The following is a 26,424-nucleotide window of genomic DNA, read 5'->3' as shown; positions in this document are numbered from 1 at the left end:
GGTGTCATTTTTTTGAGTCTGGGTTCTTTCATTTAGCACAATGCATTTGCACAGCAAAGCCCTGTATCCTGTGCATTGCGCCTTTTTGTTGCTGAGTAATATTCCACTGCATGGATATACGGCACAGTTATCCACTTCTCAGTCAAGGAACATATAGGTTGTTTCCAGTATTTGGCAAGTAGAAATAAAGCCACCGTAAGGCTTTACCAAGGCAGCTGCACCATTCTGAATTCCCACCTCTCCTTTCTTCAAGATGGAAAACATGCTGCTCGTGGCTATCAGGCCAGCGCTAAACTCACAGACTCCTTGAGAGCCTCTGTCCTCCCTCTGTCTTCTCCCCATCTCAAAAACAAACCAACCAAGTACAAAATAGATACAAACGTTTGAAAGAGGTAGGGATGACGTATCGATGATGATTACCTCCTTCTCCCCCACGTCCGTGCTCCTCAAAATGGCTTAAATTGTTCTTCAGGGCCTTCTGGCCACATGCAACAGGATGAACAGGGCACAGGTCTTCAGATGACAATCTTAGCTAAAGAACTGGGGTGTGGAATTGTTTTTAAAAGTAAAAAGATTCAAACTGTGGTCACTTGAGTACACTCATGACATCAGAAAAATCCTGCATTCCAACGTAAGCTCATACCGGTGGGCTTCATGGTGACATATTAGATAGCAGAGGATTTTTCACAGCATTGCCTCATTAATGGCTAACACCAAAGGTCTTTGCTATTACCAACAACATTTTCTCCAGTAAAGATAAAAAGAACACTAAGTCTCTGAGAAAGCCTGGTAGTACATATAGTATTTGTATGTATGTATTTGTGTCCAATCATATACATGTATGTGCGTACATATGTACTTCTACATACATGTGTGTATAATACACATACACACACTCACACAATATAAATATAAAATACAGACAACCCATGGCATTACACATAGCGCGCAGGAGAATTCTGCCTAATCTAGATAAATAAAATTTTCATCTCTGTGCTTGCTACCGTGTCATGTAGAAATGGCTGGGTAGGTTTTCATAAAACATTTGGGATGATCCAGCTTTATAACATAAAGTCTGTGTAGTACTCTTGGAATTGACTCTGAAAACCTCTAGGGAATAACTCAGAGAATCAGGCATTCTCCAGAGCCATTAAAACAGGTACGTGAAAAACTCTCTGTATTGATGGTCACTTGGTCACTTATGTAGGCAACGAGGACAGTTTCAAATATTAACTCAAAATTGAATAGGGCAGATGTTGGAATAGCAAGCACTGCTGTGAAAATCCCTGTTTCTCCGAACTTTTTACAGTCAGTGTGGGAAAATCCCTTTGTTTCTCCTTTTCTACAGCCTACACACGAAGTCTCCATTCTTGATCTTGGGCTTTCTACCACCCTAAATCAGTTATTACTGAAATCTAGTTAGAATGGTGCTATTTGGGTATATAGAGAGAAAAATGAATAGACAGGCATGATCAGTGGCTCTGTGCTCAGACATTGTTACAGAAGTCGTACACTTAAATGAAATCTGATTTCAAAAGTTTTGGACAACTAAGTCCCTACTAGCAAAAGAAAGAACAGAAAGAAAAAAATGAGACCAACACAAACCAAAATGGCAAGAAAACTTAGCAGGGAAAAACCTAATTGGTAAAGTCAACTACATAAGAATGAAAATCTCTTTGAGAGTTTCAGCCAAAATAGAAGTTCTATTAAGGTAGAAATGTGTTTAAATCATTCAATTAAAATTATTGTTGTTGTTGTTGTTATTATTATTTTTTTTTTTTTTGAGACAGAGTCTCACTCTCAGCTCATTGCAGCCTCTGCCTCATGGGTTCAAGCGATTCTCCTGCCTCACCTCCCAAGTAGCTGGAGATTATAGGTGTGTGTCCCCATGTTCGGTTAATTTTTTGTATTTTTAGTATAGACAGGGTTTCTCCATGTTGGCCAGGCTGGTCTTGAATTCCTGACCTCAAGATCTGCCCACCTCAGTCTCCCAAAGTGCTGGTATGAGCCACTGCACCCAGCCAAAATTATTCTTTATTTTCTCAAAAAATAGAGTTAAACACAATATAATAGAAACGTAGGCCAGGTGTGGCTCACGCCTGTAATCCCAGCATTTTGGGAGGCCGAGGAGGGCAGATCATGAAGTTAGGAGTTTGAGACCAGCCTGACCAACATGGTGAAACCCCGTCTCTACTAAAAAACAAAAATTAGCTGGGTGTGCTGGCGTGCACCTGTAATTCCAGCCATTCAGGAGGCTGAGGCAGAAGAATCGCTTGAACCCGGGACGCAGAGGTTTCAGTGAGCTGAGATCATGCCGTTGCACTCCAGCCTGGGTGACAGAGTGAGACTCCTTCTCAAAAAAAAAAAAAAAAAAAAAAAAGAAAAGAAAGAAAAAAAACAAAGAAAAAGAAATGTATCTTCTAGTACTTGAAGGGTTTAGTTCTCTGCATGAAAATTTTACCAGGAAAGATTTAAGTTAGATAAGAATATGCTACTTATGTAATCTTCTCTTATCTTTTAAAAAACCAAACAAAATCCCAAAACCAAAATGTCCAACAGATTCTTACATGTGTGCCTCTACTGAAATGTAGGCAGGACTATTTACCCTTAGGGAAGTCACAACCAATTTGGAAAAATAAAAGTAACATTCACCCCTTGCAAGCAATCAGTACTAAACTACGTGGGTGCTGTCTCTGAATGCAAGAGGCCTTTAAGGAAGGGAAGCAAGTTGGCATTTGTGAGGTGAAGTGGGCTGGATTCCCACCACATCTGCCACAGTAACAGGTAGGGTGGGAGCGAGGCCACCGGGCTATGAAGCACAGCTGCAGCACAGGGCTGACCTCTCGAAGCTCACGTGGGTCCTGGAAGTTCTTCGCATGGGCTCTGTTTCTGGACTTGCATTTTTTTATTCCAAGGAGATTTAAACATTTTATAGCGTTTCAAAGACTCCATTTTTAAACCATCAACGCCTAAAAACATTTTTTTAGTGCTGGATCTTCATAACGATCCTTTTAGGTAAGGCAGCTGCAAAACCATCATTAAAAAAAGCATAGATTGTCACATGGAAAGGGCAGTAAGAGTCTATTTTTATAAAGTTCATAGTGATGGTGTATCTTGTAGGGAATCCCTCCAGACTGCCAGTATTTCTCTGGCTTAATACCTACCTCCTCCCTGCCCTCTCACCCCCTCTCCACCTTTTGCTAATAAACTCCCAGCTTTATCAACCAGCAGCAACCAGCTGGCCTTTCAGAGAACATTCCTAGGCACGTGTTTAACTAGTTCTCCAGCCTTCTTCTGACTGAAATAGAAAACCGCAGCATAATGCATTTCTTCTCTGTTGGGTACTAAGGGCTGGGCTAATTGCTGACATTTATCACAGAGCTGGAACAGACAGAGAACATGGATGGGAAAGGCAGGTGCTGGGCTCTCTTTGGCACATTCCCTGACCCTCTCCTCCTGCCCCTTCACCTGATTAGCTGCTACTCATCCTTCAGGTCTTAACTCATTTCATCCTGGGATCCTGAGGCCCTACCCCACCACCAAGCCTGTAAAGCACCACTTCTAACAGTTTTCATTGCAAGCTGTCTTCCTCGAAGCCAGCCCCACCATGCCATATTAAAATTGTGGGAATTCTTATCCACATTCTCTATTTGATTCCAAGAGGAGGGACTGAGTTGTTCCTCTTGTCCCCATGACCCAAGAGTGCTTGACTTGGAGAATGAGGATGCATGAGGCAAGGAAAGCAGAATTCAGAATGTTTACATTTCTAGTGAATTCCCATTTTTCAATTGTCCAATGGGAAATTTCTCTAAGTACTTTTCCCACCAACATATTCCAATTGCAGTTATGACTCAACAATAATCAGCACAAGATAGGGACCACCCAGGTAATCACAAACTGTAAGCCCAGATGCTCTTGGGATGGGGTTGGCACCAGGCCTGTGCATGCAGAGGTCTCTGTGCACACAGCCATCAGAGCACTGACGCTGTACAGCTGGGCTCTCTGTCTCCACAGATTCGACCAACCACAGGGAAAAAAAAAATTCAGGAAAGAAAAACAGTAAAAATATCAATACAGCAACAAAAATAGTATATATTTAAAAACTGGGCCAGGCAAGATGGCTCATACCTGTAATTCCAGCCCTCTGGGAGGCCAAGGCAGGTGGATCACCTGAGGTGAGTTCGAGACCAGCCTGGCCAACATGGTGAAACCCTGTCTCTCCTAAGAATACAAAAAATTAGCCAGGTGTGGTGGCACGTGCCTGTAATCCTAGCTACTCGGGAGGCCGAGGCAAGAGAATTACTTGAACCCAGGAGGCAGAGGTTGCAGCAGGTCAAGATTGTGCCGTTGCACTCCAGCCTGGGCGACAAGAGAGAAACTCTGTCTCAAACAAAACAAAACAAAACAAAACAAAACAAAACAAAACTGATACAGTGTAACAACTATTCACATAGCATTTACAATGCATTAGATATTTAAGTAATTTATAGATGATGTAAAGTACACAAGAGGATGTGCATGGATTATGTGCAAGTACTATGCTATTTAATATAAAGGACTTGAGCATCCACAAATTTTGGCATCTGAAGGTGGGGAGGGTGTGTCCTGGAACCAGTACCCTGTGGATACCAAGGGATGACTGTACTCACCTCTTCCCCAACCCATATTAGATGGGGAACTCTGTGGGGCATGTTCCAGTACCCTAGTCTCAGCATTCTGCCGGCCTTAGAGTAGGTGCTCAATACTTACTAAAGCTTTTAATAGAAAAAGGATGGTTCCACACTTGATGACGCCACAGCCTTTACAGAAAGGTCCATATGTCAATGGTATTTTTTCAATTTGCCTTTTACTTATTAACAGTTTAACACCGCACTCATAGCTGCCAATCTGTTCCCTCAAATAAAAGCTGTAACAGGAAACATAAAGCTACCTCTGCCAAGTCAGACGTACAGGACAGATGAGGAAAACTTGGCTATTAGGATTTTATCTTTTACCATGTAATGAAATTTCTTGTGTCCCCCGAATGAAACACATTGTTTTGAGGTACAGGTAAAGTCATGCATTATATCCAAGAGGGGAAAAGTTACCGGACGAAATTCTGATCGTGGTTTAAAACATCTACTCTCTGTTGATTCTAACATTTAAAATGAAATCCAGCCCAAAGCCAGTGACTTCTTTCATCATTTATAATGAAGCATGGGTTACTAACAGGACATAGATACCAAACTGTAATAGGGTTGACCAAGTGCATAGCATCTCCCTGCATTAACATATTTAATTAAGGCTCCCCAAACAAGAAGCTAATCACATAATAATGGAAAGAAGGCGCAACTTAGATATGATTTTTTTCTAACAATGTTGGAAGGTCGGGCAAAGGGATCACGCCTGTAATCCCAGCACTTCAGGAGGCCGAGGCAGGTGGATCGTTTGAGGCCAGGAGTTTGAGACCAGCCTGGCCAACACAGTGAAACCTTGTCTCTACCAAAAACACAAAAATATTAGCTGAGTGTGGTGGTGCACTCCTGTAATCCCAGTTACTCAAGTGGCTGAGGTAGGAGAATCGCTTGAACCCGGAAGGCGGAGGTTGCAGTGAACCAGCGCTGCGCTCCTGCACTCCAGCTTGGGCGACAGAGTGAGACTCCGTCTCAAAAAACAAACAAAAAAAAGTTTGCAAAATAATGATTATTTTCAAACAATAATAAAAAATTGATGATAAAACAAAATCTCTCACAGGTCCAACAGAAAAAAAAAAAGCTGTAAAACAGCAAAAGGAAATATATGTTTGCAAAACAATTTTTAAAAAATCAAAGTATTCATCTACCGAAAACTTTTTAGATTAGAATGGCAATTTATAATGAACCATAATTCATTTCACTTTTTAAATTCGAAGACACGGAAAACAAAATGCCAGTAAAGGCTTTTCTCATATCCTGTAGTGCTGGGGTCCCCAACCTCTGGGCCACAGACTGGACTGGTGCTGGTCGGTGGCTGCTGGGAACCCGGCCATACAGCAGGAGGTGAGCAGAGGGCTAGCGGACATTACTGCCTAAGCTCTACCTCCTGTCAGATCAGTGGCAGCATTAGATTCTCATAGGAGCATGAGCCCTATTGTAAACTGCGCATGCAAGGGACCTAGTCTGCACACTCCTTATGAGGATCTAACGATAAATGTATTGTGCTTGAATCATCCCAAAGACATCCCCTCTGTGGAAAAAATTGTCTTCCCTGAAACCAGTGTCTGGTGCCAGAAAGGTTGGGAACCTCTGCTGCAGTATAATAAAAGTTTGTTTGCTTGTTTTAGGCTTGTCAGATATTGACAAATGTTTAAATGGCTATCAACTAAATTCTGCGGTTCAGTTTCATTTGGTCCCCAAATTGCTGTGGTCTTAGAATCTCTATGTCTATTTCAGTGATAGTATTTCCAGACCTTCATGCTAAATATGCATCTCATTTCCTGGCCTTTATCCCGTATCAGTTTAATCACCCCCAAGAAAACACTAAAATTTCTTATATGTGTTGCCAAAAATAAGTAGACTCCAAGCTGTATTTTTCATAATAACCACTTTTTCACATCAATATACATATGTTATGGTTATTCTTTGTATTAGGAACCACCAACTAATCACCATTATGCTTTCAGACTCATCTCTATTTCAAAAATAATTTGGCATATTTTCCTTATGTTATACCAAAGTTTACAAGAGATCCCTATGATAATTTTTTTTGAAATATAGGTTAAGTTCAAGTAATGCCCCTATTATTTTTCTATTTGAATTTTATGGTCACTAAAAATTTTATCTATTCCAAATAACCTTTTCCCAAGCGTTCAGAAAGTCCACAAACAAATGCATATGCCACCTAATACGTGCTTAAAATGCTGATGCTGCTGTGCTTTGAAACTGTACTCTATTAAGAAAACTCCAAATAACTAACTCATAGTTTGTTAAATAGTGTAGGAGTGCTAAAGAATTTACGCAACCCCTCTCCTTAAGAGATACCACACAGAGGTCAATCAGGACTTCAAAAATTTATAGGACCTTTCCTAACCTCTTTACCTCTAATCTTTACATTTAAGGCAAATTCCTCCCATTGTCAAAATCAAAGAGTTTTAAAAATCTGTCTTTGCTTTCTGTTTATAAATTACGTGGAGAGATAGTTACATAATGGCATGATTTATGCCCCAGGCTTAAAACTACAAAATTACACGTAAGTTCTCTGCTTGCCATCTGCCCTACATGTTGATAGACAAATTTTCCTAAATCACATTTACTATGTAATTTGATTATTGCAAAAAGAGAAGGAAAAAAAGGAATCCCAGCTTCTAATGGCAATACAACTCCAAATGAGCCATTCAGATGCCCTTCCCTGGTCACTCACATATCCTTACCCAGCTCTATCTCCTTGCTTTTGCTAATTTCATCCCATTCCCACCCCCAGTGCAGACACAGGGAATTACATTCCGCCCTCCTGCCCTGCCCACCCCAATCCCACTCCCAGTTGGCTGCCCTGCAAGGCTCTGAAGCTCTGAGCATTCTAGACAACGACAGGATTTTACCTTCTGAGAAATATGGTCCATCTGGCCACGACCATGAAACGTAGCATTTAATTAGTTTAATGTAGAACAAAACTATGTGTAAAATTTGTTTTCCAAATCTTCAATAAGCTCGCCAAAGCATACAGTCTGTCCTTATACATTTTTGTCTCTCTCAAGGCGATGAAAGCAGCCAAGTGTCTGTGACATTTTTCTTTTTTTTTTTTAGCATCTTAAAATGGTTGTAAAATATAGATAACAAAGTCTGCCGCCTTGGCCATTTTTAAGTGTATGGTCCCATGTGGACACTTGCACTGCAGTTCTAGTGCCCAGCCTGGTGCAACCATCACTGCCATCTGTCTTCAGAGCTCTCTGAGACATTCTTGTCACCGTCTATGGGAGACAGACAAAATCCCCAGTCTGTTTCTAATGATAAAAACCCAGTTTTAATTCATAGAAAGGAACACTTAAAAAGTGTGTATCTTGCTGTACATCAATCATACTTCAGTAACACTGATTACAAACAAAGTGAGGAGGATACAGTGGCAGAGAAGGCTGGTGACAGTTGGAACCCAGACAACAGAGGGGAAGGTGACGCGACTGAGATGGGCATTTCATGAGAAGGCACAGGGAGCCTGGGAAGGGGCTGCAGGGCGCAGCAGCATTCATCACTCTTTCATTGCCAGCATTTTCGAGCACCTCCATTCCAGACGTTGTGCCAGACACTGGAATTGATCAGATGTATGTTTCAGAAATCGTATCCTAACTGCAGCAGAGATGGTCAAGGAAGTGAAACTAGCGATTTTTGTAATCCACCAGGAAAACAGTACTAAATGAAGGCAGTCGCAGGGGGATGGACGTACAGATTGTAGTATTTTCAGTTTTACCTACAAATAGGGCTAACACGAAACCATGTATGGCATAATTTTGTTCCTATTTTTTAAATCACTCGAACCAATAGTTATTTTGGCTTGAATTTTATGTGGCACACTCAAGAAGCATTAAATAAGATTTGTTAGCAACAAGTAACTTGTTGTATAAGTAAAAATACATAAGCATGTGTTATGTTCAAGGCACTGTGGTAAAAACGGTCTAACTTGATCAATTTCATTTGGGTGGAATATTTATGAGCTAGTGAGAAAGCTGTTATTCCACAAGGCTTTTGGGGTTTGAAGCTGGAGAGAAGCGGAATGTTTATCAGTGCAGGGAATGGCTGAATAGATTGCAGGAAATCCCTCTGTGAAATGGCATGCCCTGGGTCTATACATAGTAACTGGGAATGCTCTCCAGAATACGTTGTCAGGTGAAATGAGTTGCAGGAGGCTCTGCACAGCATGATGACATTTATCTAAAATCCTTGATTTGTTTGTATACATAAATATCTCCATACCTACAGAGAGAAAGGTCAGGACAGATAATATGGAAGGAGGCTTGGGGGTGAGAGTGGAGGGAACTTTCAGTTTGTGTTCCATATAGCAACGTGAATATATCCATGTGTTCCTTATACAGAAAAATCCACTTTTATAGGTTAGTGTGCCAACTGAGTAGACTGCATTACATCACAGGCTTACAGTTCTTCCCTACAATCTTTATTGGGAATTCAAGTCCTATATATAATGATCCTCATAATAATGGCTAAGGCCATAAAATGTGTGTGTGCATGCACACATGCGTAGGTTTCTTTTTTTAATTTGTCAAATTGCCTTTAGACTACATTTTTAAGTGATTAGTAGTTATGTATCTTATAGGGCATTTGAGATGACAACATATTGGCTATTGTAAAGAATCGCTCCTTGAGTTACAAGAAAACCATTTAAGATAAACAAGTAATGTGTTTAATTTATTCTCACTTAAGTAATTAATTATAAGGGTTGCCTTTAGAACAAAAAAGTATTCTTTGCAAATAAGCAAATCAACTTACAATCATCTTTGATCTTACAGTTCCCAACACACTAAAATGGCATGCAAGTAAGTAGTACTTTCCTATTTTTAAAACTATAGTTGAAGTGCATGTTGATGCCAAGGAAGTAATTTGGCAGTGGTAGGTAGGCTTTGCCTGAGTCAATGCTCCAACCACATGGGCTCGGTCAAGGACTTTTCTTTCTCAGTTTTCAAATTAATATCCCTGAGAAATACTAAACAGAAAACTAGGCATGGAGTGGTGGAGACTTTTACATTTTCTTTAACTTGATAAAGAATGTTTAAAAGGCTGTTTACAAAAGACCATTTAACAACTGCTGCTCAGCTACAACTGAAATATTAATTTGAGGCATGCATGTGGCACTTTCAGGGCCTCCTTCCAAATAGGATTTTTCAGGCAGACTAAAATTGCACTTTTCTCAGACTCAGCCCACTTGAAGTCAAAAAAAGGGGGAAAAAAAAAAAAAACCACCATCAAGATAGTAGGTGTAAATGACTAAGAAGGGGGCCTAGGGGACGATCTGAAAAGTGAAAGGGTTGGGAGCTCCATGCAGAATGTCTTGATAAGAAGTCCAGACTATCTGTAATGTGCTGATTGTGAAGAAAACCAGATTATTAAGAAACCGTGAAAGCCAGCAATTACGGGAGCACAAAATGCTGGGAAGCCTGGGATAGCACGAAGAAACGGGGATTCCAATACCCCTTTACACGATGGTCCATGACCCTACGATACCTCTTTGCACTATTGTCCATGACCCTAAGTGACGTTGAGGAGTGACTCCTACCACAGATGCAAAAACATGTGGGAGCAGGAGGGGAACAAAGTACCAAAGGGGAATTTTAAGTACCAAAAGGGAATTGTAAAAATAAAGAGAAACCACTAAAGCTCTCACACCAACATCTACAAGTTCTTACCCAGAGTGAACTGAGTATTGAATATTACAGCACAAGACCAGCAGGCAAATTATGAATAATTTTTTAAATTATTGATTTTAACCTCATTACACCGAATAAAATGTCAATTATATCACCAAATCTCTCAAGCCTCTACTGTATATTTTCCTCCTAGGGAAATAACACTTAAGCAGACAGGACACCTCCCACAAAAGATTCAAATTAGGAAGAACGGGTTAGTTTCAGGACTTTAACCAGATCCCTTTTGATTGCTTGGAACATTCTTTAAGAATCAAGGCTGCTCGGCGGCTCAGGCCTGTAAACCTAGCACTTAAGGAGGCCGAGGTGGGTGAATCACGAGGTCAGGAGATTAAGACCATCCTGGGTAACACAGTGAAACCCTATCTCTACTAAAAATACAAAAAATTAGTTGGGCGTGGTGGCGGACACCTGTAGTCCCAGCTACTTGGGAGGCTGAGGCAGGAGAATGGCATGAACCCGGGAGGCAGAGCTTGGAGTGAGCCAAGATCGTGCCACTGCACTCCAGCCTGGGCAACAGAGCAAGACTCCGTCTCACAAAAAAAAAAAAAAAAAAAGAATCAAGTCTGCTCCTCAGCCCACAAGGGGCTTTTGTGTGAACTAGAAGAGGCATCCTCTCTGCAAATGCACACATCATGGCGAATAGGCTGGCCCTTGTGCAACTTAGAAAAATGCATTGCTGTTTCCAGTTGGACTCTGGGCAACTGAAGAATGAGGCAGCACAGGTTATGTTTCTGCTTCATTTACTCTTTTGGCCGGGTTGTCTTGGGCTGTGAACAACCTGCGCAATTTGGGGAAATCACTCCTTAGTAGTTTAGTTACCAGATGTGTGACAAGAACTTACATGTTTGACCTGAATGACTGAGTAGGAAAGATTAGAAAACCTAGTAAAGAAGTTGTTAGTTACAGCTACCTTAGCAAGGCGCTTGTTATTACTAGTTATTTGAACTGAGTATTGTCAGAGCTTACATCAGAAAAAGTGGATTTCTTCCTTGGTTATTATTTTTACTAAGAGTCAAGAAATCAGACATAAAATAACCCATAGTAGAATGAAGCATCAAAACACCATAAACAATTAACATTGCCTTCCTCCATAGACAAACATATTTGGAAATCGATTAGTCATGATGGCCTCAAAAGCCACCCCTTTATAGCAGGGCTGTAATCCCACGAATAGCAAACATAAAGTGACTTTTCCACTTCTTCCTGGGCCCACTCCTCTAGCAAGCACGTTTGTTTTACTGGTAACGGAATCAGCATCTTGGATAATTGTCTGACAACAGAATGTGAACTCACTGCAATACTGTCAATGACCTCGCCGGTTTACGCCCCATCGTCCCCTCACTCCCACACCCTTCCCACATAAGAGCCAGTGTCCAAGTATCCCAGGAGCAGTGAATGGATGCTAGAAAACTTGCAGAGTCTGTGAGAAATAAGGCAGAAATCAGGCTCCCCCGTTCATTCCAGCAACACCTCAGAGTTCACCTGGCGAGGTGTAGGCCTCTGGTGCTAGGATCTGATCCCTCTGGAAGGGGTGTGAGTGTCAGCAAGATTCTACCCCAGCCAAGGACACAGAGGAATAGGCATGGCAAAGAGGAGCACAGGAGGAGAGCTAGGGAGGAAGGCACGTCTGAGTAGGGCAAAAAGGCTTCAGATGCCCGCTTTGGTCATCCAGCATGAGGATCTAGACCAGGATGGTGAGCCCAGCTTCACGGGAGCTCACATGTGACCCAGGCTATAGAGAGTCACAGCAGCATCTTTTAATTTTACAAGAACAAAACCCTCTCTTGAAATGACTTTAAATACCTCAAGATATCCTCTGAAAAGATCTTTCCCTTCAAGGAAAAAAAAAAATACTCCTTCTTACCTCAATAATATACAGGACCACGTTCTTATAGAAGCAGTACAAGATGCACTTGGTCACCCGGTTGTAGCTCCAGGCTCCATGAACCAACAGAAGCTTCTCTAAGTAGGAAAACTGAAAAAGGAAAATTACAAAGTTCAGAAGAGCCCATCATTGAGGAATAAAAGTCACAAACAGAATGTCCTTACGAACAGAAGTCAGATGATGTAGGTAGAGGAAGCAAGATTCTGCAGGAATCTCAGAAAACCATTCTCTGAAGACAGAGCTTTCAGGCCCAGTGAGAACAACTAAAATCCTCTCTTAAATCTACATAATTATCATTTTCCCGAAACATACTGCTGGACTTCTAATTGTTATTGTTATGAAATTCTATTTAAACAAATGCTTTTTGGTAATTTAATTTTAAGTTCCAGAATACATGTGCAGGATGTGCAGGTTTATTACACAGGTAAACATGTGCCATGTTGGTTTGCTGCAGTTATCAATCCATCACCTAGGTTTTAAGGTCCGGATGCATTAGCTATTTATTCTGATGCTCTCCCTCCCCCTGCCTCCCCAACAGGCCCCAGTGCACGTTGTTCCCCTCCCTGTGTCCATGTGTTCTCATCGTTCAGCTCCCACTTATAAGTGAGGACACGTGGTGTTTGGTTTTCTGTTCCTATGTTAGTTTGCTGAGGATAATGGTTTCCAGCTCCATCCAAGTCTCTGCAAAGGACGTGATCTCGTTCCTTTTTATGGCTGCATAGTATTCCGTGGTGTATGTGTACTGCATTTTCTTTATCCAGTCCAGCATGGATGCGCATTTGGGTTGGTTCCATGTCTTTGCTATTGTGAATAGTGTTTCAATAGGGATTAATTATTAAACAAAGTTGAACTACTAAACTGAAAGAAAAGTACAGTGAAAGTCTAAGCAATCACAGATTTTTCAGTGACAAAAAGAACAAGGGACAGGGACACTCACACAATAGAGTCTTGTTTAAAGGAAAGGTACACACAGGTGCACACACACTACTTCCACTAACAACTGCATAGGTTAAAAAGTTACACACACATATAGATACACACGGATATACACACAAAGATACACAGAGACACATACAGGCACAGATAAACAGACACATACAGGCAGACACACATACCTAGACACAGAGATAGAGGCACACAGGACAGAGATACAGAGACACACATACACACAGACACACACACACAGATACTCACACAAATACACATGTACACACAGATATACTAAGACACACACACACTTTGCCTCCACTTCTTGACCCATTTTGTCTTCTCTCTTTTTGCCTCCACCCAGTACAGAGCACCTCTGGCCAGAGTGCTATGCAGTCAGGGGCGGCTGGTGGGTCCCAAGCTGGGAGTGATGTGATGGCTCCTGTGGTTTGAGTTGGAGCCATAGATATTCCAGTAACACCCAGGAATCCTCACTGGGGGAGGGGGTCTCTGGACACCACTTGGATCGTATCTCCTCAGCCACCCCTTAGCCTGGCTTTGCCTTCTGTGTGCCGTTTCAAAAAGGTCCCAAAAAGTGTAAACCTTGCGCTGGAGGGAGGCAAACGAGTTTCTCTGGTCTGGTGCATGGTGTCCTGCTCTGGCATAAATGTGCCGTTAGGGGCAATCCTGTTTACATCATGCTTCTACACATTTGATATGCCTTACCCTGGATTTGAGTTCCTTCTTGGTTCCCTTGCAGGAAAACCTTAATGCCTCCTGTTCTAAGTCAGAGTGTCAGTAAGTCCACAAGCCTGAACCCTATTACACTACTAGGAGAGACAAGCAGGCTATATTGAGAATGCCCCAGAACATTAGAAATTCTTTTGCAGTCATACACTTCTTATTAATTTTAGATGACTTTTGAAATTAAATGTAACTCTCGGCTGGGCGCAGCGGTTCACACCTGTAATCCCAGCACTTTGGGAGGCCAAGGTGGGCGGATCACCTGAGGCCAGGAGTTCAAGACCAGTCTGGCCAACAGAAACCCCGTTTCTACTAAAAATCCAAAAAGTAGTCAGGCGTGGTGGTGGGTGCCTGTAATCCCAGCTACTCGGGAGGCTGAGGCAAGAGAAGCACTTGAACCCAGGAGGCGGACACTGCAGTTAGCCGAGATCCCGCCACTGCACTCCAGCCTGGGCAACAAGAGTGAAATTCTTGGGGGGGAAAAAAAAAACAGAAAAGAAAACAAATAAATAAATTAAATGTCACTCTCGATAGAAAAGAAATGACCAGACTGACAATACAATACTTAAACAAAATATTTTCAGGAGGACACTGCATAATAATCCCCATTAGCACTAAAGAAAGGAGGACTCCATCCTAGGCGGGTCGCAGCTCCGTGTGTCCTTCCAGGAGTGAGGAAGGCGCAGGGCTCACCACGCACTCGGAATCTAAATCACCGCTTCAAAGTGGCAGAAGTAGGTGCACATGGAAAAATAAAACTCCCTATAAAGGCTCATTAAGGATTCCATAGGGGAATGGGAAATCATAAAATAACCGGCTAAACAAATAAAAAGGAAGTTTGTATTTGACCGGGACCCCCTGATGTTAAACTTCAGTGGGCACAGAAACCATCTGCTTGAGTCGTCCGGAATGCCTCGACTTGAGCGCTACAGTGATTTGTTTTCAGGGGGAAAAAAAAGATATATTCTAAATCAAAATGCTGTCTTCATGGGGTCGTTCCGAAAACATTAGGAGGGCAGGGGGCAGGAACGATTCTCCCGAGGAGAAGGGAAAGCCGAGGGTTAGGGGAGCACCATGACGCAGGGACGGCAGCAAGGCTGCCCAGGACGAGGCAGCTGGAAAAGGACGGCGCTCAGTCTCAGGCGGCCCATGTGCATAAAAGCATGAGGCAGGCAGGGAAGAAATAGAACCAGAGCTTGGCCTGCTTCACAACTTTCCCAAGGTAAGCCTTTGAGCTAAAATTGTTTTCCTTCTGAGTATAATAACCCTACAGGGTACTTCCTCCAAAGCGTAATAAAAAAAATGCATCCACATTAAAATGAACAGATAAAGCCCAAGGTGATAAACAGCCAGAGATGTTTACCATTTCAAGAGTGGCAAAGAAATTCATCAAGCTGTGGCTTTTCTGGCTTGGTGATTAAGGTAGAGGCAGCATGGTGGTTGGTGGAAAGGGTGTGAGGTTAGCAGGAACCTGCCCTGAAGTAACAGCACCCCTGCCTAATCGGCAATAGGACCATGGACAGGAGAAATGAGGGTGCACAGACACATGCGGGCTGCGTCAGTTCCTTTGGCAGAGGTGACTATGATGCTGGAGGGGCAGGAAAACCCCCAGTGGCGTTTTAGAGCCTCATTCCCTGCTCCACCCTTCTTTCACACTTTTAATTTGAAGAGAGCAATTGCTCTGGATAACACATCCTATTCGTATGCAGTTTCAATAAAGCAGGTCATGGGATCTCCCTTCCCTAGACATTTTAAAGAAAAAGACAGACAAATATTTGCCTGGAACTCCTAGGAAACCTCTTAAGATCCCTTCCAGCCATATGATGTTATAACTCAAGTATTTAATAATGCTGGGGTGTATAACATCTATGGTTGCTGACAGACTACAGGAAGTGCGAGTCCCACAGGCCTCAAAGCATTTGACTCAGGAAAGTAAACAGGCAGGTGTGTGTGGGGCCGGCCCCCAAGTTCACACTCAGGTCCGTTGCTTTCTGACCCCAAGACGCTCGCTTGCTTGGACCTGAAGTAAGTCACCTGATATGAAGGAACCCCAGTTTTCCCACCTATAAAGTCAGGATTCCTTCTCTTACCTACTTCAGAAATTATCTTGAGGATTTATTTGAAATCGGCAAAGGAAGAAGATTGATTGCATGCACTTTTCAGAGCCAGGAGGATTTTGTAATTCCTCCCTGCATCTGCAGAACTGCAAGCTGAGAAGAAACCTAAGAGGTGTTCTAACACACAGCCCCCACTTTGGGGAGGTGGAGCCCCAGAGCTGCAGAGGATTGGTCTGAAGCCCTGGGGCTATAGGAAGCTCGTTCACATTTTATATGCAGCCCCTGATTTCAGCTGGAAGGGGTGGATAGCCATTTTTCCTTGTGTTCGTGTGACTGAGGTGAACACATTCTTCAAACACCTCAACACCGCAGAAACACAAGGGGATTCCTGCTACCCAGCCGATGAGCAAGCATCTACTCACGATGTGTCGCAATCTGGAGACAGAGGGACATGCCCTAGGTTCACTGTGATGTCCAGGTTTTCTGGATGATCCAGCAGGCCCAACGATCTAGATATGTAACCACCCAACGGGTTCACCTTGCCCGTTGCCTAGACACAGTCGATTCATCAAGACAGAGGAATTGCAATGAAGAATAATTCATGCAGAGCTGAATGTGAGGCAGACTGGAGCTTTATTGTTACTCTAATCAGTCTCCCTGAGCATTCAGGGAGCTTTTAAGGAAAACTTGGATGGGGGTAGCCAGTGAACCAGGAACGCTGATTGGTCAGGGAAGAAATCATCAGGAGTCCAAAGCTGTCTTCCTGTGCTCAGTCAGTTCCTGGGTGGTGGGAGCTACAAGATTAGATGAGCCAGTTTACGGATCTGGGTGGTGCCAGCTGATCCATCAAGTGCAGGGTCTGCAAAATGTCTCAAGCCCTGATCTTAGGAGCAGTTTAAGAGGGTCAGAATCTTGTAGCCTCCAACTGCACGACTCCTAAGCCATCATTTCAAATCTTGTGGTTAATGTCAGTCTAGTCCCCAGGCAAGGGGAAGGTCTGCTTTGGGAAAGGGCTGTTACCATCTTTGTTTAAACGATAAACTAAGTTTCTCTCAAAGTTAGTTCAGCTTACGCCCAGGAATGAACAAGGACAGCTTGGAGGTTAGAAGCAAGATGGAGTCGGTTAAGTTCGATCTCTTCCACGGTCTCCGTCATCATTTTGCAAAGGTGGTCTCAGATATGCACCCTACAGGTCAGGAAATCGGCTATCTTCCCTCACCTTTGGGCTATCACTGCGGAGTGGAGCTTTCTTTCATCCTCAGGCCAGCAGTGCAGTACAGCACATCAGGAGCCCTGGCATGCGAGGCTCAGAGCAGAGAGGAATGGACTGGACTTGGCCTAACTTCAGGAGGCTGTTTGCTACTGACCACGGGTCATTACGGCCCAAACCCAGCTCATGCTCGTGGCAATTCACCTCACGGGCGTGGTCCTGGGCAGCACCCCTGTCACAACTACAGGGAAGACGACAGCTGTAAATCACTGCTCGCCCCTGATCTTAAGCACCTAACCAGGGGGTGCCCCAGCACCTTTGGCAGGGGTGAGACCAGAGCGGGATTACAGAGAAAGGCTGTCATGAGCACAGCTGTGCTTCAGCAGGTGACGCAGCAGGAAAAGCAATGCAGCAGATGCAGAAGCTGAGGGTGAGAGGTTATTATTGGCAAGATCAGGGACCTGTCTGATAGGAGCAGCACCTTGCCTGGATCACAGAGCAGCTTGGCCAACCCCACAGCTGGCCAAAGAAAACCCACCAGCAGGACAGGGCCTCCAAACTGCACAAGATCACAACCACAGAGAAATCCGAATATCCCCGGGTTTTCATCTAGACAGCAACCTCAAGAGGAGCAGCAGAGGTTTGGGGCTGCACTGAAGCTTAAACGCCAGGTCCTCACGCCCAGCTACCATCTCTCAACAGGATGGGGCGGCTGGACGCCCAAACTGCTGACCTGTGCGATGGCGTAATCCGAGTTGTTGGTGGCCTGCATGCCTTCATTCCCACTGATTCCCACACCCACGTGGGCTGTCTGGATCATCCCGACATCGTTGGCGCCGTCTCCGATGGCGAGGGTGATGGCCTTCACCCGCTTCTTCACCACATCCACTATCTCAGACTTCTGCAGAGGAGACACTCTGTGAGAAAAGAGAGGGAAATCAGAAGTATGTACATCTTTCCAGAGGAAACAGCTGTAATCTACATTCCGCTGCATTAAAAGGACAGTTACTGGATGATCTCCAAATTCAATACATACATTTTATGCTCATGTGCAAAGAAGCTTTCAGAAAACAGGAGCTTGTGGCTTTCAAGTATTTGCCAACTTCTCAGATGAAACACACAACAGAAAACTAACTTAAAACACAGCCTATTTGTAATCACTCTGCTCAGTGGGAGGCATCTGCAGAAACTCCTCAGGGGTACGTGTGCCCTGCTGAATGATAAAGGCAGTCAGGCTAGTTACAGGGGTCTTCGGAAATATCTTTCCAATAAATCAGAAAGCCAGCACAGACCTCCTTTTGCTTTATGGTACATCATATACAACCGAGGGCTGGCAAGGGAATTTTCTGTAAAATCTGCTTTTACAGAAGGGAAAGGAAATTGGCAGGGCATGAGAACGTGCAGAAAGAGGGCTGGGGTAAGAGGAAAGAAAAAAAGACTTCTCTACATCCACCCCAGAAAAGGAAGCTGTGTTTGAAGGGCAGCCAAGGCAGAGGATTTAGGATGGGAGTCAGGGAGCGGAAGTCTCCCCTCGCTGAGCCCTGCAAGCACAGCCCTCAAGGGGGCGAGAAGATCAGCCCCTGCCTAGGAGCGGTTCTTTCCACAAGGAATCCAAGATGGCGGCCAAGCTTTCCCAGGTCCTCAGGTTGTCTGGGAAGAGGAGCCAGTATAAATCTGTGGGGTCTAAAGCAGAGGGGTATTCATGATAGTGAAGTGCTTCTTCAGAGTGCAGACCAGAAAACACAGCAACATGAACCAAAGACTAGCATCTCAGGACTGAGTGACTGTACATTCTGAATTGGTAAGCTGATGCTTGATTTGGGGAATTTACAGGTAAGCTCTTGGATCACTTAAACAGCCCCGCAGCCCCCCACTGCCACACACACAGAATAAACACAAAGTAAAAGATTTTTCTGGATGTCCCAGAGGTCTACTGGCCACGCCCACATTGGACTTCATGCATCAGCTAGAATGGACACTCAAAGATTTGCCCAGTAAGAACTTCAACTGCTCCTAGATGGTCCCTACCCACAAAGATACCTGTTCCAAACAGAAAACTGAAGTGCTACCTGACATCTCATTCTACCAACTTGAGAAAGAAATGCATTTGGCGAGACAGCAAACTGAATGTAAAACCGTGTAAAAAGCCTTTGCTCAGTGACTAAGATAAGAGTTAGAAAGTTAGAAAAACATGATGAAAGGACTTTAGGAGCCGGGTTACACAACCTGATGTCCCTTTTAGCATTTTCACAAAGGTTTGCAATGGCAGCAGTTCGATGCCTCCTGGAGTAGGTGCGACCACTGCAAATTATTTTTACTTTTTTGTTGTTACTAAGCATACTTAAGAGTACTAACTCTGTCATTTGGGGCTAAACAGGAAAAGTCTAACTTCTCTTACAAATATTTGGGAGGCTGAAATATAAAAATAGCTATTCACATCCTTCCTCCCAAAGCTCTGTTGCTGCTTGCTACATATTCTCAGGTTCTTCAACCATTATTTAATAGGCATGCTTCAGAACTTAAAAAAAAGCCTCCACGTATAATCTTTTAGGCAACTGAGAGCAGGATAGAACAGAATCACCATCTCCCTGGTAGCAGATGCCAGATTCACTTTAATGTGACCTAAAAGAAAGTTACTTGAGCTTTACCACTGATTATCAATGAAGCCTCTAGTCAACTCCACATAAGCAATTTTAACATGAAGGGATATTAAGCTGTATGTGTTCCCTCCTAGTCTGTGCAACTGCTACTTAAAGCCAAGGGCTGATCTTTTTGGCAGAGGCAGTCCACAGCTGTAATTGGCTACACAAAAGTGACTTCCCATTTTGTTTTTGAACTCCACAGAACCACAGATCAAATATGGTTGGAGAAAACAACCTGGGAGCCACGGTTAAAGGCCTGAGTATGACCTTTTCCTGCGCACCACACATTAACCATTTAAGCAGGGAAAGGAGGTCCATGAGCCCCTGCTTTCCATGAGTGGGATTGGGAAAATAAGAACCAGCCACCTCATGGAATGGTAGTGATGTATTAATGTTAAACCACTGTGTTGACTAGCAAGTATAAAACAATTGCATCTCCTACTCCACCTAGCATAGGATTATGTGAAACATCTTAACTGTTGGAAAAACAAAACAAGACTGGACACTTCTGAGAACTGCATGCCATCAGACTTGTGGTTCCCAACTGGGTATGCAGGTGCTCTGGGGATGCTGCAGCAGAAATTTTTTTAATTTTTGAGGGAAATACAGCAATGTCTCTCAGGTAACAGTGAAAAATACTAGCTGGAAGTAGCTCACAGTTTCAACAGTAAATCACACTGCATCCCTTTTCATGGTATGTCTTTGTGAAGCTGAGCTCTCATGGTGGTGATGATAAAAAGCAAATGCCTTGTGAAAATCAATGTGGAATAGAAAATGAGCAAGGCAGCAGCTATGCTTAGCCTAAAGTTTGGGAAGTTGTGCAGCGCTCAACAGTCACATAACCACATGCCATTGTCAACAGTAATGATTATTTAACAACGGAGGAAATAAGGATTATTTCTTTCAATGTATGTCTTTCAATGACATTATTGATTCAAATGTCTGCTAAGTTGTAGGGTCATAAATACTTCTTAAATTATTTGACTTTACCTACTTAATAATTAGAAACTTAAGTTTTCCTTTTGGTCTAAGGGCTGTGCAAAGGAATTTCTGAGACACTGAGGACATAGTGCATCCAGAGTCTAGAGTCCTATGATTACATTAATCACTCTTTAATTAAAATCATTCACTCACTGAGGTGGAACCTCACTAAGGAGGCCATCACTTAATCTACAACTCCTCTTGTGCATCCATGAAAGTATCACAAAAGAGCGTAAAACAGGAACTTAAACAGGAATCAGGAGGCCTGAGGCTGCGACTCCTCCTTGAGTCTATATGTCACTCAAGTGATCAAGAAAGCTGGCTTCTTCTTAAGCAAATTCGAGGTGGTCGGGAGAGAAAGGAAGCCCATGGGCGGAAGGCTTGGTCACTTCACACTTCAGGGGTCGGAAAATCTCGGAAGTGGAACCGGAAAGGACCTAAACAGACTCGGGGTTTTCTTTGAGGTTAAAGTTGTTGGTTTTCTATGAGGGAGGTTAGCGATAGGCCAACCAATGGGAAATGAGGAGCAAGTCAAATAGACTCACTGGGCTTGCCACTCTGGGATTTGGATCTCAAGTAAGTCAAGTCAGGATTCCAATGGCTTAAAGTACAATCTATGAACATCCAACAGCTGCCTTTCCCAAAAAGCAAAAATTAGGGGAAAACCCGACCGGGGTATATAAAGCAAGCCATACGGCAGTGTTTTAGGAGCATGAAATTCTCATCAAGGATTTATTACGCCCTCAGCTGTAATGCCTTGAGAAAACATAATTCTAGCACACACTAGGGGTTCAAAACAGATGTCCAACAGCTAATTTCTACAGAACTGAAGAGGCACCACCCCGCTTTAGCCATATGCAGTATTTTAGTATACCAAGTTGCCAGGAAGCACAAGCCGGCTCTTTCTTAATCTTAACTTGTGACCTGGAATCACATGCCACACTTAATAAGTATGCCCAACATATAATAATTCAACCTATAAAATAAAAACTCCAGACCACAGCTGAGCCAACCTAGGTGCTTGGGGGCACTTCTTTAATCCTATTTTGGTATATTATGAATAGAAATATAAACCAAAAGCATTCAGTTGACTGGAGTATTCTATCTGCTTTTTTGGATAATATAATAGATTCTAAAATGAAAAATAAGTTTTTCTTTTGACACTTACAAAAATCAGTTCCTGGAGTATCTCATTTTATGGGATACATGTCCCTGACATTTAAAAACTAGCTCTCTAAAGTTATTTCAAATATAACACTTAAGTGAAACCTTGGGTAACTGCTTTTATAGAACTAATGATCATACATTAATTTATCTGATATACATAAATCCTGCTCTCAGAGTTGCTACTTCTGATCTTGCAATATCATCTGAGCAAACTTAATGTTGCAGGAAGTCAGGGACCCTGAACAGAGGGACTGGCTGGAGCCATGACAGAGGAACATAAATTGTGAAGATTTCATTTTAATATGGACATTTATCACTTTCCAAATAATACTTTCATAATTTCTTATGCCTGTCTTTATCTTAATCTCTTAATCCTGTTATCTTCATAAACTGAGGATGTACATCACCTCAGGATCACTGTGATGATTGTGTTAACTGTACAAACGGATTGTAAAACATGTGTGTTTGAACAATATGAAATCAGTGCACCTTGAAAAAGAACAGAGTAACAGCAACGGAACATGGGAAGACAACCATAATGTCTGACTGCCTGCAGGGTCAGGAAAAAAAACCCTTATTTTTCTTCTGGCAGAGAGCCTATAATGGACGTGTAAGTAGGAGAGATATCACTAAATTCTTTTCCTAGCAAGGAATATTACTATTAAGTCCCTAGGAAAAGAATTGCATTCCTGGGGGGAGGTCTATAAACGGCCACTCTGGGAGTATCTGTCCTATGCGGTTGACATAAGGACTGAGATACACCCTGGTCTCCTGCAGCGCCCTCAGGCTTACTAGGGTGGGGAAAAACCCTGCCCTGGTAAATTTGAAGTCAGACCAGTTCTCTGCTCTTGAACCCTGTTTTCTGTTGTTTAAGATGTTTATCAAGACAATACGTGCACCGCTGAACATAGGCCCTTATCAGTAATTCTGCTTTTGCCCTTTGCCTTGTGATCTTTGTTCTCCTTTTTGCCCTTTGCAGCATGTGATCTTTGTGACCACTCCCTGTTCGTACACCCTCTCCCCCTTTTGAAATCCTTAATAAAAACTTGCTGGTTTTGCAGCTCAGGTGGGCATCATGGTCCTATCATGGTCCTATTATTGATATGTGATGTCACCCCTAGAGGCCCAGCTGTAAAATTCCTCTCTTTCTACTCTTTCTCTTTATTTCTCAGACCAGCTGACACTTATGGAAAGTAGAAAGAACCTACTTTGAAATACTGGGGGTGGGGTTCCCTGATAAACTAGGCAGATTCTTTACCTCCTCTGATCTTACCTGCCCAGTTGTTAAAAGGGGGCTGGATCTCGATTGCAGATTCGTACACTGAGCTCACTTGAGCCAGAGAGGTTACAAGGAACTCTACCCAGGACCCCCCAAGAGACCCAAAACACTTATTAATTAACCAGACTCACAAAATTCTGTCACTATCTGGATTTGAAAACATCTTTATTACATATAGCAGTCCTTATGACTAAAAGGAAGTTTGAAAATCACTGTCCTAGATCAATGAGTTTCCAGTTTTAAGTGAGCATTAGAATCACCCAGAGGGATTGTCAAGGTACAGCCTCTGATCAGAAAGTCTGGGCTGGGCCTGTGAATGTGCATTTCTAACAAGCTCCTGACTGCTGCCGCTGCTGCTTGTCTCTGGACCACACTCCAGTCACCAGCACTGGCCCAGACAATACCACAAGTTCTTTCTAGTACAAATGCTTTCTAGCTAAGCCTGAATTTCCATAGCATAAGATACATACAACATTACCATACTGACAGTTAACAATTACAAGAAACACTGAATCTTATCCCCTTTCTTAAAGTTTTGCATATGTAGATTTTTCTTCTTCACTTTTAAACAGAAACCCAGAAAGTATACATTTTGTTTGGTATTTCATTAAAAATATTCTTTTAATCTCAGTGTCTCAAATAAGAAGGTGGTAGGGGCAGAAACTAACTGAAATACAACATACAATACTTCATAAGTTGTTTTTTGTAATGACACAGAAACCAACTTATCAATACAAAGCCTAAAATACATGATATTTAACTATAAAGTGCTCCAATGTATCAGAAGATTTCATTTGGAAAAGTGTTCATTTTCCTGTTGAAAATACTATCCTATGAAAAGGATTTTCTTATTAAAATAGTTATTTAAATAAAATATAACGTCTTCTTTTTCATAGCAGTCAAAAACTTCAGTACCTTTAAAAATCTCATAGCTTAAGTAGATAGATATACAAACACTTGATATTTGAGTCTAAAACCAGTTAAATTAATTAACCCATCCTATTTGTTAAATGCCTCCATGGCTGACCACATCCCTTCTGACCACTGTGTTCTTTCTTCAGATGCATTTAGTACATTTGTGCAGGATGCGACCCAGGGTGTCCCGGTCTTCTGGACAGTCATTCCCTTCTGGAACATCTGTGCTCTCACCCGAACTGTGCGGTTCCCTCAAAGCTTAATCTCATGCCCCAGATTTTGGTGTGCTTCATTGTAGCCCTAAATTCTAAAAGTAGACAATTTGGGCAGCTTGGAATGGCCGCTGGAGCACAGTGGCAGATGTAGAATTTGGGGTTGGGAGGGCAGCAGTGGGAAAGGATAGTTGCAGGAATGGGGGTACATTCAGGCAAGCCCAATAGGTACCTGTGGGTTAGCTTATTTAGAGGCACAAAGAAAGAAAATTGCAACTCAGTCACTCAATAGTTCTAAGGGAGATGTAAGTGCTCCCTCACTATAAAAGCTCCCTCACTATAAAAACTTACACATGGCGGGGAGCTGTAACTAAGGAAGCTGCAAGAGAGTGTGCCTTAGAGAGACGCATCAACTAAGGAAAGGTGAGAGCAGTTTAGTTTTTATTCCAAAGAATGCAGTGTTTGACCAAGAGGCAGCCTCACAAGGGTTGGGTCTAAGGTGGGACATATTTTGAAAGGCAAGGTGAGTACTGACAGCGGAAAGAACAATCCATCAGCAAAGGGGTTTCAGAGTGACTACATGCACCTCACTGTTAAATGAGCCACGTGTGCAGACTTTCAGGGATGAGCGTTTCTAGCTTTGGTTGCTTTTGCAGCAAAAAATTCTGGAAATCTTACGCCAGTATTTCCTCCAAAGATGAAGGTGTTATGGAGCCCCTCCCATGGAAGCATTTCTCGGAATCCTTACACGTTTCAAAACTACATCTGAACATAAGAGGGGATTTCCTACAAAATGCCATGTGACTTGAGTTACCATTCTTTCCCTAACACCATCAGCTGCATTATGAAACAGCAGACAGGTGACATAAAAGTTTTAAGAATTGGCTTTTTTAAAAAAATTATTTAATCTGTATATTTCTTTCCACAAACTATTCAATGCAATTGGTTATATCCATCCTGGGGGAGTATGTTTTTCTCTCTAACCTTCACAAGGACAGAGATGACATCTTTTATTTCTTTACTATCCCTCCCTTTCCTCACCCTTCTGCAAATGTGTAATTTAAGATTTGTACAGCAGACATTCAATAAATGGTGACTAACTACCAAAATCATGATTTCAAGACTAGTTACATCTCCACCCATAATTAAGTATAATAGAAAAAAAAATACAGTTCTATTTAAACAAAACTATCTTAACTTCCATATAAACAACAGACCTAGGAACATGCTATTAGTGTGCAGTTCTGAAAGCCTACTCGCAGATGGAGAGGATGAAAGGAATAGATAAATGACTGGCCACCTCTGAGAAATCTAAATGCATCATTCATGGAAAGCAGATAAAAACACCCCACGTGTCCTGTGATTCAAGAGAAAAGATATCGTTTGCAAACTTCCTGACCAACATGCTAGTGGGTCTTGATTCTATTTTCTCCAAATACCCTTAAAAACATTCTAGGCCTTCTGGGAAAGCTCTTTTTTTATTTTGAGACAGAGTCTCACTCCATCGCCCAGGCTGTAGTGCAATGGGCACGATCTCAGCTCACTGCAACCTCCACCTCCCAGGTTCAAGCAATTCTCTTGCCTCAGCCTCCCAAGTAGCTGGGACTACAGGCGTGCACCACCACACCCACACCCAGCTGATTTTTTTCTTTTGTATTTTTAGTAGAGATGGGATTTCGCCATGTTGGCCAGCCTAGTCTTGAACTCCTGACCTCAGGTGATCAGCCCGCCTCAGCCTCCCAAAGTGCTGAGTTTATAGGCGTGAGCCACGGTGCCCAGCCTTGTGACAGCTTTTAATGACACATGGCTGACAACAATCTTTGTCCTCACAAAGAGCTCTCCTGGAAAAAGCTAACACCTGAGCTTAGTTTTTTTCTTGGCCTCTTTAGATGATAATGCTTTGACTATTATAAGCCCGTCTCTGGCCCCTGCATAACACCTGACAAAAGCACTTTGAGGGCTTAACAGACACCAGCTTGCCAAACGTTTACAAGGGGATGTTGCGTGATGCAAATCAT

General features: G+C 42.7%; 1 protein-coding gene across 1 annotated transcript in view; it reads right to left on the bottom strand.

The window, feature by feature from the left end:
- Positions 1–26,424, bottom strand: part of ATP8A2 (ATPase, aminophospholipid transporter, class I, type 8A, member 2) — a 537,919-nt gene that overhangs the window by 254,844 nt on the left and 256,651 nt on the right. The window contains 2 exon segments of the mRNA XM_011999987.1: positions 12,252–12,362; positions 17,944–18,127. Coding sequence (XP_011855377.1) covers positions 12,252–12,362; positions 17,944–18,127 — 295 coding nt within the window.

Source organism: Mandrillus leucophaeus, unplaced genomic scaffold (assembly GCF_000951045.1).
Source record: "Mandrillus leucophaeus isolate KB7577 unplaced genomic scaffold, Mleu.le_1.0 Scaffold61, whole genome shotgun sequence".
Classification (NCBI taxonomy): Eukaryota; Metazoa; Chordata; class Mammalia; order Primates; family Cercopithecidae; genus Mandrillus; species Mandrillus leucophaeus.
The sequence above is the reverse complement of the archived record's forward strand: the minus strand, read 5'-3'. Positions and strand labels throughout refer to the sequence as shown.